At 38.8% G+C, this 13,238-nt stretch overlaps 1 protein-coding gene across 1 annotated transcript in view; it reads left to right on the top strand.

Annotated features, from left to right (window-relative positions):
* The window catches only part of dock8 (dedicator of cytokinesis 8), an 85,457-nt gene that overhangs the window by 12,826 nt on the left and 59,393 nt on the right, over positions 1–13,238 (top strand). The window contains exons 2-4 of the mRNA XM_088910667.1: positions 5,293–5,398; positions 11,085–11,260; positions 12,868–12,939. Coding sequence (XP_088766793.1) covers positions 5,293–5,398; positions 11,085–11,260; positions 12,868–12,939 — 354 coding nt within the window. The remainder of the gene's footprint in view (positions 1–5,292; positions 5,399–11,084; positions 11,261–12,867; positions 12,940–13,238) is intronic.

The following is a 13,238-nucleotide window of genomic DNA, read 5'->3' on the forward strand; positions in this document are numbered from 1 at the left end:
TTCAAAATTTAAGTATTGGGGTTTAATAATAATAATTCCTTACGCTTCCTCAAAGCGCTTTACAGGTAATGAGGACTCCCATTATTTAACTTATTTGATAAAACTTATAAAACCTTAAACTTAATGAAATTGCGAAATAGATCAGGTCCTTGTTAGCTAGTTGCTTTTAAATTATTATTTTAGAGAAGACAGGGGACTCCTGCATTTCAGGAATAGGCTTGTGGACTTCTGGCAAGTAGTATTTTTTCTTCAGATTACAAGAACAAAGGTTGACCCAAGTTTCTTTTCCACAGTATGTTTACACACAGTGCAATATAAGCGTATTTACACACTGGAAAGCTCACTAGCTAAGGTGAGGCCCACTGTCACAAGCCCTCTCTTTCCTGACTGGAGACTGAAATCATGCAAAATCTGGAAGTCACCACAAGGTCACATGCAAAATCTAATTCCTGAAACAACCAGGCATCCTCTTTTTTAGCTGTTGGTTTTTTTTGAGAGAAGTCATCTCATTTTCATATTATATTGGGGAAGGAAAAACAATGGAGGTGTTAAAAGCAACTCGAAACTTTGCCCATATTTCATCCTAACGAATGTCAAACTATGTGCTGTTCTTCAACAGGACCTCAAAACCCCTGCAAAAGTTTTGGGACAACAGCCAATACAGTTTACAAATTTTACTGTAGGCCCAGATGTCATAATTTGTTGTAAAAGGTAATGATATCCATCTACTTTTTCAGTTTTCAGTGTTTGTTCTCCAAAGGAATTGACAATGGTACTATAAAAAAATAGTTTTATGTATTCCATACTATAGGTTCTAACTTATTGTCCGCACTGATGTGGGTACTTGTGCTATGAGATTGAGGTGTGTGGTTTCCTGATAGGTACTTGCAAAGGCAGGAGATCCCTGACTGGCAGGAGTGGGAAATTCTAAGCTTGTAAGATAAAGGCTGGGATGGGGGAGGGATGGAGTGAAGTGGAGAGTTGAAATCCTGTTGACCGTGAACCTATCAAACGTGAGAGTGTGCTGAGAGGTGCAGTAATGTGCAAAGAGCATTGCTGCATTTCTGCTGTGCCGTTATTGAAGTAAGGTATTGCAGGGCTTACAGTGTAAACTAGACCTGTTAATGTCTAGTGATGTCACTTACCTGCTTCTCTGAAGGGCACTGAGAGCCCTGTGTTGAGGGGATTGGTCAGTTGGTGTTGTTTTTTGGACTGTGTAGAACCGATTCTTGGAAGTTTGGAAGTGGTTTCTTCAGGTGTTTCGCTGCTCACAGTTTTTTAACATAACAGTCACTTAGTCCATCTTCTGGAGAAAAGCCTTTTACCTTTTTACTTTTGTCCATCCATTTCAAACTGCTTCATCCAATTCAGGGTACTGGGGAAGCCAAAGCCTATCCCAGCATGCAACGGGCACAGGGCAGGACACACCTTGGATGGGACGCTAGTCCTTTGCAGCACACACACAGATACAAACACAGAGTTGCATACCCTCACACCATTTTTCTGTACACCAGTATGTCTTTGGACTATAGGAGGAAACCCACATAAACTGGGTAGATCATATAAACTGTGTCCAGAGTGCACCTCACGAATTGGACCCAGGACCCCAGTGCTATGAGGGAGCAACGCTAACCACGGCGTCACTGAACCATCCTTATCTGTTACAATGCCTTCATAATATTATTATTGAGCTCAACGAGGCTTTTGAGGCACTCTCGATAAGTTCATTCAGTTTTGAAAAATATATTTAAAATATAAATACTTTTTTCTAAAATTGTGTTGTTTTCCGGAGCTGTGACACAAAGTCAAGAGGTGAGGGGGGCAGAAGGGGAGCTTCTGTGTCATTCGCTCCCCAGGTTCCTGTAAAGCAGGAGCAGCACAGCAGGAAACAGCCTTAAGAAAGTTTAGGTTACATTACGTCTGCATTTCCTCTTGGGTCATGCACACTTTTCGGCTGGTTTCAGTTTATCCTCTTCATCAGTGTTCACAAGAAGACCTTAATAAGTTATCTTAATAGTAAAAGGGATGACAGATATTATTTCTGGTGGAGATAACAACCTGATTGTGTTCACAAAGTATATACTTTTAATTACAAATGTGCACATTTTCCATTCATGGCTTGGTCCTTAAAAAGATTTAAATGAAGTAAAAGCAGAACAAAATGTTTCTTTATTCTTTATAGTTGTGATCTTGTGCGGAAGTACAGTAGAACAGTCACTCTCTGCTGTAAGGATTAGTGTTTGCTTGCATTTTTATAGAAGGCAGTGTTAGCTCAATGGGTGTATACTTTCAAGCACAGCAGCATTTTTACACGCCTCCTAATTACTTACCCTTCTAACTTAAGTAGCTCAAAAAATATTTGCAGAAAAATTCTCTAGGAACAATTTGTGCGGAATAAGACTGTGTTAGAACCCAAAGTGTTTTTTTAAAAATAAAAAGTCAGCCATTTAAATGAGTATGTATTTCAGTTCTCATGTAATTTATGTTTTACTGCAGAAATATCAAGAGATATCATGCCATCTACCTTGATCTTGTCTGCAGCACGAACAGACAAAAAGAGATAAGCCATTTATAGGGTATATTCCGTTTTTCATGGTTATCAGTTTAATGTCTCAATTCTGAAAGTGTTGTGAAACTGAAAGAAAGAGCTGATTGTCTGATGAAACATAGTGGCATGTCAGACTCATCATATGACTAATGAGTTGCAATCTTATACTGCAGATATTACTTAACTGCTAACCATCCACAAGAATCCACAGAATCCCTTAACCCACTGTGTTCAGACATTGAGCGTCAGTACAGCGCATCTTTGGAACGAACCCCCACAACTTATTGTGCAGCTCGTACACTGAAACAGCTCGCCACTCTAACCCATTTTGTAAGTGACAAGATTGTCAATATATCAGGAAGTGATTGGATGTTCAGAAAACATTGCTCCCTGATCATTCGAATTCTGCGCGGTGCAACTAGAAGAGAAGCCTCCGATAATAAAAGTGTTCAGCTGAATTCTTGTTCAGTTCTTGTCTGCAAGGATCCTCCCAGAGTGTGGCCGTCTATATGACAGCCTAAGAGGAGTACTGTACCTTGCTCTAGGGACCATCGGCAGCACTCTGGGGTTTGAATACACAGCCCTCTGATCCAGCGTCCACAGCCCTGCGTACAGCTCAGGTACCTTGGCAGTTTGTGTAAGATTGGGGCTATTATCCTGATGTTTTGGGCTGGTCGCCTCTTCACCCCTTCATTCAGGCGGTGCAGTAATGGCTCACTGCTCTTCTGTGAAAAGGGCCGGCTGGTGCAGACTGGCTGCCACACCTCAGCAGTGGATGAAGTAGGCCCCGCCTCGAGATACAAAATGCTATTAAAAAGCAAGCAACAATTATTACAGCTGCTTTTGCTTCTCAATTCCTTACCCTGCAGGGGAATCTACCACATGATCCCTTTCTGGATCTGGTTGGGACTTTGGTGCTCTTCCCCTTTTTTTGAAGACAAAGTCTAGGTATCCCTCTACCACAACATCTAAAGAAAAGAATTGAAGCCCATGATACTGTAAACCCAATGAAAAATATGAATTATTTGGCAATACTGTATTTGAATTTTGCTGTATAATGGCTTCATAATATTTTCATATCTGCTACACAAGACATTATAATAACATGCATAAGGCTTCTTAACATGTATAATGCTTTTTAGTGATATCTGCAAATGACATAACGTGTGCGTAAGAGGTCATGGCATTAGTATTAGCAACACATTGTACCAAGCGCTGTAAATGATGCTAAAACAAATGTCATGACCTTCTATGCACACATTATGTCATTTTCAGATGTCACTAAAAAGAGGTATTCATGTAATAATAACATCTTGTATAGCAGGTATGAAGGGATTTTGAAGCCATTATGCAGCAATATTCAATTAAAGCCTTGCCAATCATTTTGTAGCTTTGAATAAAGTGCTGTGGGGAGCAGGGCATTTTGCCCAGTTTGATTGTGTAATTTGGCACTGAGAGAGTCAAGAGATCTCAAAGCTAGTTTAAACTTTTGCCAAATATTACTAATGGTCACCATAGTAAAAAAATCTAGACTAATTGATTCATGATTGGCATTGGCTATACCTCATGAGAAGGGAGCGATAGATCATTAAGACCTCAAACAGAACGGCTCTGATGTTGAGGATCTCTTTGACACTGACCCACTTGGAATCATCTGGAGCTGCAGTAAATGACTGCAGACAATGTAGCTCTGTGGAGAGGAGATTCTGTGGGCCTGTGTGATGGTCTAATTCTGGATATCTAATGCACCATGTTTTCTTGTGAAAGTACTCAGCTCTCATGTGAAGTTGAGCTCCAATGTAAAGCCCTTTGTCCACTCTCAAGACAGGAATTAAAATTAAAGAAAGCTATTCAAAGAAACAGGAACTGAGGCAAGGCTCTTTCCTGTGTCTTTCTTCTCTAGCCGTGCTGCCCTGGTAACTTTTCTGTGCTCTCCATTGTGCTGTCTGAACGATTTTGTGCTTCATTTAAGTATAAACAGCAAAGTGCTTCTGTTGTGTTGTGAGGTAAATTGCAGTCAGTTTCTGTATTCTCATGTACTTATCCCTTATCACAGTTTGCTCTGGTATTATTACAAACCCCTAGCTGACGATAAATATTACTGGTGAGAAACTTAATGATGCTGGGTTACAGCTCTGATTAAGCCGTGGTCTGCGGTGTTTACTCATCCAAGATGGTGCCCTGTCATAAAGGCTGTCTGCTTTGCTCAGCAGTTGCCTTTCCTTTGCAGTTGCTAGGATTTATGATATAACACTACATCTTTCTTCCTGTTCTTGTTTACGGTCTTATCTTCCATAGTGTTTGTTACAAAAATTAGCTATGAACATTTTTAAGATGTCATACAACAGTTTTGACAGCTCCAAAGAGGAGTCCACTCCAACTTATGACCTGATGGCTTATTGCTTTATGGAATAAGCACATGTGGGACATGACTTAATTTTGCAGATATTAAAATGAACAAAATATCACTAGCCCAAATACCTCTCATTATGAACGGCAGTCTTTGATTTAAGTAACTTTAAGTAAGTAGTGATTTAAGTAAGAAAATCTGCTCCCTCTCCTTTGAATCTGTTTTCTAGCAAGGGTGTGGTTTCAGGATATAATGATGGTTCTCTTTAAGGATCACAGTCAAAGGTTGCCTTGTTTTTTTCTATTGACCTTTCTGCCAGAGGCAGTATAGAAATACTACAAAAAGTTTATTTATCCATGTTATGTCTGTATATTAACTGCACATTATTTTACAGGCATTCATCAGCAGAAATAAGGAAGCACTTTAGTGGATGTTATGGCACAGGGCAGTTTCATCAGCGTCAGAGCTCGGCTGCGTCTGGGTCTTTCTCACTACAAATGGTGAGTACACAGCAAAGCATGATGTTATATCTTCTGCTTCCACTGATAATCCTTTTCAAAATCTTTAGTTTTGTATCACCCTGCAACTCACAACTGGCAACCCACTGAAGCTCAGCAGGTGTGAGCCTGGTCAGTACTGGATGGGAAAACTCCTGGGAAAAACTAAGGTTGCTGCTGGAAGAGGTGTTAGTGGGGCCAGCAGGGGTGTTCACCCTGATGGGGACACTATACTGTAAAAAGGTGCCATCCTTCAGATGAGACGTAAAACCGAGGTCCTGACTCTCTGTGGTCATTAAAAATCCCAGGGTGTTTCTCAAAAAGAGTAGGGATGTAACCTTGGCATCCTGGCTAAATTTCCTATTGGCCCTTACCAATCATAGGCTCCTAATAATCTCCATCTGTGAATTGACTTCATCAGTCTGTTCTCCTCCCCACTGATAGCTGATGTGTGGTGAGCGTTCTGGCGCACTATGGCTGCCGTCACATCATCCAGGTGGGGCTGCACATTGGTGGTGGTGGAGGGGAGTCCCCATTACCTGTAAAGAGCTTTGAGTGGAGTGTCCAGAAAAGTGCTATATAAGTGTAAGCAATTATGAATATTGTTGTTTGTTAGCTGCAGTCAATATTGAAACTTCTATAGATATACATTTAAAATCGATCCATTTCTGAGTTACAGTACATAAATGATATGGGTTTTGTTTACCTTGAAATTCACAAGAATAGAATAGAAAACATCAAATGTAAAATGATTTAGACATTTAAAGTCATGCTGGTGGTATAACTCAGATACCAAATCAGATATTGATTGGGAATTAGAGACTGAATAGGCTTTATTACACCATGCAACAGTGACACCTTGTGACCATGATGGTGAAGATTAGAAAGACTAATTAATAATTTAAAAAAGGATTTTCGTGGAGGGTGTTTCCATTAGATGAGAAGCAGTTTACCGATGATGCTATATTCCTGAATGTGAACACATGAGCTCGAACAGATTCTGAGGCACAAAGCAGGAAAATCAGTCAGCTGAAGACGAAAAACTTTTCTGTTATTAAAACAGAACAAAAGAGAAACAAATTGCACAAACAAAAGTCTCAATAAATGAATAAAGATGATAAGTGGTCATGAAATATCTTGAAGTTCACATTGAAGGTCAGAATAAAAACAATTTTAAAGACAATAGATAAATGCAAGCTCTTTAAGATAGTCTTTTAACTACACAATAATAGCACAATGGCTTGAAATAAAGAAAAATATGAAGAATATAATTATATGAAAACAAGACACTGAGGCACCAGTCTGCTCCATGACCTCACTGGTATTGCTGTCTGAAGCTGATCTAGCCTTTCTTTCTTGTATGCTCCTGAAGGCTGTTGTCACTGACTGACAAGATACCTGTGTAGTGAAAAACAACCGTTTTGCTATGTTCTCACGCTGATCAGTCAGCTAGACACCTCCAGGTTGACAATGATCAAGAGGAGCAGCACATCTTTCAGCATTTTCACAAACAGGGACAAATAAATAATTATAAGAAAACTCTCTTTTTTTAAAGTGCCTTAGAAGCAAAGTCCAATATTCAGTACTGAGGGGCATGTAAATCCTCCATTGTGCATTGATGCTTAATAAGTGAGATGATAACACAGGAAAATTTAGCAAATTCATAATAAGACTAAATTAATTGAAAAAAAACATGCAAAGTACTGACACTTAGGTTTAAATATGCCTATGCTTAGTGCCCTATAACTGAGAAAATGTAATACATTATTGTTATGAACTCACAGTGATGAAGTCTTTGGGACTTTCTGTACATGTGATGTCTCCTAGAAGTTGAGGAGAGAAATTGGTTATATCTGCAGTAGTAGTTGTATTGAAAATTTGGTTATATTTGCTTTCAAAGCAGCCTGCAGGAAACGACACGTCATTTAGTCCTAAAGAACCTTTGATTTGTTTCAGTTACTATATATTATTTGGTTCCTTCATAACCCATAGCAGGTTTTTTTTATCTTGAAACTAAGCTCATTGTGAATGTGGATTCCTCGGTTGGCACATGGTAAGTGTGCCACTAAGAAGAAGTTTGAAGATGGAGCAACTCCACTGAGGTAACATCCTGGAGCTCAGCATTTGACTATAGAATCGCTCTGCCTGCCGTGTCTTGTGGTTTTCACATGAAGAGGAAGGGTTTTTAGAAAAAAAAAGCCACTTGTAGACATCAACTGAAGGTTTCGTTTCCGGAAGACGCCATTTTATCACTTCACTCTTAGATTTAGAGAATTCAGCTGGGTAAGTCCATTTAAGTTATAAACCAAAAACAGCAGTGTCAGACAGCAGGTATTTTTTGATACAGTAGTTTCTATAATTTGTTTATTTGTTTTAGAATTTTCAGTTCCTGCACTAAAATTTCATATCTTGACTTTAGAAAGTGTTTTTTTCAGACAACCTTTTCTTTCACTTTTTAGGTCCAGAGTGTATTAGATGATGCTGAAGGTTCATGTGCATTACTCTTACTGAATAGAACTGAGTTTAAGTTTGATTTTGTGTATTGCACTTTTGTCTGCCTTGTCTTCATAAGTCAAAGGCAAGTATTCAGGACCCCAAAACATGACACATGTAATCTTAGACTGTTGCACACGATACTGTGTTCTCTAGATAACACGATACAGTATCCTTGTTGTAAACACAGGCATTTTGATGTGAAAGTTATTTGTGCGTAAGCTGTATTGCCTACTTTTCCATTCATTTCTTTTATTATCTGCTATGTTCATTGAATCAATATGACCAATGATGTTCTGGAAACCGATATCTAGGAATAACTTTCTTTCTTCTCCGTTTATTTCACAAACCTGCTTGTGCTGTTTCATGAATGACGTCTTTAAACATGAGCAAAATTTCAGTTAGATTGGGGCTTGCTCTTATATTGATTTTAAGCATTTTGTCCATCAGATAATGCCTATGGCATCACTCCATATAATTAGCAAATGAGAAAATGCTGGTTGTGTTTCATTGCAGAATTTGTCTTTTGGTGGGAGCATAGCAAACCTCTTTCAGAAGTGGTAAAAATGAAAAGTCTATTTTAGAACAAAATCAGGGGATAGTTTCTATCACCTGCTTCTTCCTGTTACTTCAATTCTTACTTTGCATCCGGCTGTGTGTGTTTTTACTGATTCTGTGCTGCAGCTTTGCTCAGTGGGTTGTTTGCCATTCTTTACCATGCCAGCAAAAGCCGGCTGTGTGTCTGCTGCAGAAAGCGCGGAAATGGTTTGGAGCAGTCCGTCTGAGAATGCACAGAGCACCAAATCTTGAAGCTTCACCACTGGAGCTCGGAGCTCTGCGTGGCTGTAGTTTTCTGATCATCCTTACAATCACGTCTGGGAAAGTTATTTTCAAAGGGCGCTTTTTGCTGGAAGCTGTTACTAGCATAGAAAGTGATATATGCCAAAAAGACCAGCCAAAAAAATCCTTTTGGACATCCGATACTAAGAATATGAACCATGTCATAAATGAAAGAACATAAGAATGCACAAGATATAAACTATCAACTATTATTGTGCTTTTTTATTCAAGTTTGACAGCTTATTGTGTTTAGTGTATTCTCATTTTGTTTGAAAACTATCAGTCATTTATTATGCATTGTATCTTTATGTGGATTCAATAACTTGGTTTTAAATATTTAGCGGCTGATACTATTGATTATCCATTTGTACAATTCTGTTTGCCATGCATTTGATCAAACGAATTAATTTTGGGGTGGTGATTAAGCAAGAAATGTACTCAGATTGTTTTTTCTTTTTACTTCGTACTCTGTAAGCATTCCGCATGCCTTCCTTTTTCTAAATGCTTTCATTTCAGATGTACAAAGCACAGTATTAAAATTCTATTTGGTACTGTTGTTTTTTTTACTTAGAATTAGGGCTGCCACAATTAATCGATTCATATCCCTACTTGCATTATTTCAGTGAAATTAGTTGTTAGATTAATAGATTAATCGATAAAAATAGTCGATAGATTAATCGTTTACAAAATAATCGTTAGTGGCAGCCCTACTTAAAATATATGTTTGCATATATATGTTTGCAGAAGAGATAATATCTTGTATGGGTGTGCATTATACATTGACACCTGTTTATTTGCAATGCCATTTATTCATGTGTTGCCTGAATCTTTAGGGGGACAGATTTAAGCTATTCTTTATCTGACTGAAATCCACTACATTTACGGTTAATAACAGACATTTTCTAGACCAAGGAGGAAAAAACAATGCATTTTTTTTACTCCTGAGTGACAAACCTGCAAGCACAAAAAGAGAAACTTAACAAGACCAGGAGGGGTTTGGGTTAAGTTTCTCTCTTGGCTCTCTTGGGCTTAGTTTTCCAGGTCAGAGTTATGGAAAATTAGTAGCTGAATGTAGATTGGAATGTGAATTGTGTGTGACCCCAAGGCTATATAATTGAGAGGGGAGCACAGCAGATTGAATTTTTTAGAAAATGTTCATGACTGAACTTGTCTAAATCTCTTATCACTTTTTGTGTATTTTACTATGCCTGAGGTTCCTTATGCATCCAAACAATTCATACTGTATTTCCCTGTTTCGTATTCTTCTTTCATTGATTTGCCTGGTTTTGAATTCAAATTTTTGCCCATTTTCATTCGTGTATCATTTGATGACAAAATAGAAACCTTTACTAACCTGAAGAGGCCGTTCGGCACTTTAAGTTGCTAGTAGCTAATCGACTTGTCATTCTTGAAAGAAAAAAGGGTATCAGGTTCAAGTGGCCTGGTGGCTCCTAGACTTGTAGAATACTGCAACTCTGTGCACCAAAGTGCCCTCTGCTCTTAGTGTTAAATGCCCTTCATTTGGCGAAAGTTTAGTATTATAACTCCAGAAATAATTTAAAAATCATCTATGTCTTCTATAAAATGAATACAAATTAGCAATAGGAGTCAGAAGCTAGGGGAGACCAGCTCTGGTCTTCAAAGGATAAAAGGATATATCAGTATAGCTGATAATTAGTCCAATTGGGTAATTAGGGGCTTCTAGGAAAGAAAACCAACAGACCCTCAGGAGTTGAGCAGTAGAGCTGGCCGCCCTTCCTGTGTCTAATAATGAAGTCAATGCAACCTCCACCAGAAATGAAAAATGTTTAAAATGAAGTTGTCTATGCTCTGAGTGAACAGATAATCCCCTTAGCTGACCCAGTAGAGGCTGTAATGTGCAGTTAGAAGACTTTGCTTGTTTCATGTAATCTGGATGGTTTTAAGATAGAATTCCTGTGGCATCCCACTGTGTTACACTTTCCAACACAGGGTTTGAAAATCTCTGTATTCCTCTGTAATTAATTGGTGATGCCATTTGTCAAGGCATCATCGAAATGATTTAAAGTATTTTGGAAAATCTCAAAATACATTAAAGATGTAGTAGATTGAATCTTGTAAATTATCAACTGTAAAAAACTTCAAGGAAATATACTAAGTATATATGAGGAATCAGTTTATTCTTTAATTAGAATTGAATGGAGTGACTTGGAATTTTGCTGTAGATGTCTGTGCACTCCTGCCCATTGACACCGGCATTCCTGACATGATAGGCGCACGTTCATTGCACTGACAAACAGAGGACTAAGGTTGGTCTATTTTAGATGTGTGTCTTGCCCCCTTCTTAAAAGAGCTGTTTTTCTTTTGTGTCACTAAGCATCAGTTTTATGAAGCAGTGGAGCCAGTGGACCTGGAGGAATTCTTGATGACGCAGCTGAGCAGTGCAGACTCGGAGCTGATGCAGGAGCTGGGAGACTTTCCTGAAGATGACCTGGCTGTGGAGTTTTTCCCGAGGGAGTGCAGGACTGTGCAGCACTCTGTCCCAGAGGACGGGTAAATCATCCCTTGAAGACCCGCCATGGAGGCCCGATTAACAAATTCAGATATGAGTGAAAAGTAGTTTGATCTGTCAGGGGTATCTAATGACTGGCGTCTGTATTTTGTACTTTTTTAATGAGAACATTATAATAAGGTTTATACTCAGCAACACTGACAAACATTTCCTTCAGGTGCAGTTCTACTCTGGAGGTCCCACGTTAATAACATGACTGATCCTGTCAGTTCACTTGACTTTCCTGACACTCCTGGTTTGTGAACCCAAGTTTACAGTGCAGGACATATTTATCTGAATATTGCTTGCAATAATTTGTTTGGGGCTGAAATTCCATTTCCCTTTAGATCCTAATGGAGATGACAGTCCAGTAGGACTTTTTTTAACATGAATAGCTTGCAGGAAAAAAATAGACCTTACTTCACTGGTTTTATTGGCTTGATTTTCAGGAAATGTTTCAGAAGCACGTCAGAGGAAATACAAATTCCCATATTTATACGTACAGTATATAGTATAGTAAAAATCTTTGTCAATTATGAAAGCCTGTGCCAGTACATGTGGCAGCCTAGAACATTAGAGATACTGCCTCACAGCTCTTGACCCCTCAATTCTAAGCTGGGGCACCTTCAGTATAGTGTTTGTATGTTTACCCTGTGTTTGTGTGGGTTTCTCCTGGTGGTCTGGTTTTCTCCTGTCTTCCTTTAAGATTTATTCTATACACACCAACACATTCTTTAAAAAAAGCTAAAGCTTTATCCATATCGCTTGTTACCTGGAATGTAACATGAATGAAAGACGAAAGTGAGGTCATTTCTATTGGTGAAAATCAACCATTAGCAAGAAAGGAGGTATGTAACTTCAGCTACAGTATCATTCCCATACTCACCCTTTTCATTCTGAAACAGCATAGCCTATTGCAGTAGTTTAGAGGAATGCAAGATTTAAAGGGAGCTGTGAGGTATTAGTGGCACGAGCAACACTGTCAGCAACAATTCGGACAACTCAGAGTTCAGACAGTATTTATAAGCTGCCACAGTAAAAATGGAATATGATATTGTAAATTAAAATGTTATATTGTGGAAGAACATAGATAAAAGCAAATATCACTGAAGTGATGTACATATGACATTTAAAATGATTTTATTATGTTTTTGTTATTTTGTTTATGCAGTATAATTCCAATGATATTCCTTCAAAAATGCAGAATAGCTTGATTGCTTCAAAACAACTCTTCAGCCATTAGTAGCTGTTCAGAGTTAGTAGCTGTTTGTAACATTTAAGAAAAAAAAATCCTTCCTTGTGAAGGATATGTTCATATAACAGAACATTTTCCTCTACTACATTTCTAACCACTTGTGTTTCTTTGTGCTAACCTTGCTATCACCTACTTTACAGTATCCTTGTTGCTGTATTCTTTTATCATTTTTTTTGTTTACCTTTCCTGTAAAGCTCTTTGAGGAGATATTTTCTAAAGGTGCTATATGAAATACTTCTTCTTCATCTTCTTTTTCTTCTTATTCTGACTGAAATGCTAGCTGTCTTGAAAGGAGAAGCGAGTGTGCTGGAGTTTGTCCACCCAGTTCAGTGTCTCCTGCTCTGTCTCTCACAGGGAGGAGCTGGATCCTCACGTCAGGGACTGTGTTCAGTCCTACACACAGCCGTGGCTGACTGTCAGCAGGAGGTGAGCCACGCCCCCTGCACTTTCCTCAGCTCCTCACACTTTCCAGCCGGGACCGGACGTCTTCAGATGAGCAATGTCATATAACACGTGTGAGCGTGAATAGATATTTATGCTCTAAACGCAAATATTTGTAGAGAGCTATAACTATTACTTAGCCCCAACTAGCTCTGTTGGTAGAGCTCAGGGTAATGGGTTTGTGTCCCACGTCGGGTGCAAGGTTCTCTAATAACCCATACTGGGCACCGTGTTGGCGGCTGGTGATCACGTTACCTTGACAACGGCTACAACGCTCGCACTAT

Source organism: Atractosteus spatula, chromosome 3, assembly GCF_055471065.1.
Source record: "Atractosteus spatula isolate fAtrSpa1 chromosome 3, fAtrSpa1.hap1, whole genome shotgun sequence".
Classification (NCBI taxonomy): domain Eukaryota; kingdom Metazoa; phylum Chordata; class Actinopteri; order Semionotiformes; family Lepisosteidae; genus Atractosteus; species Atractosteus spatula.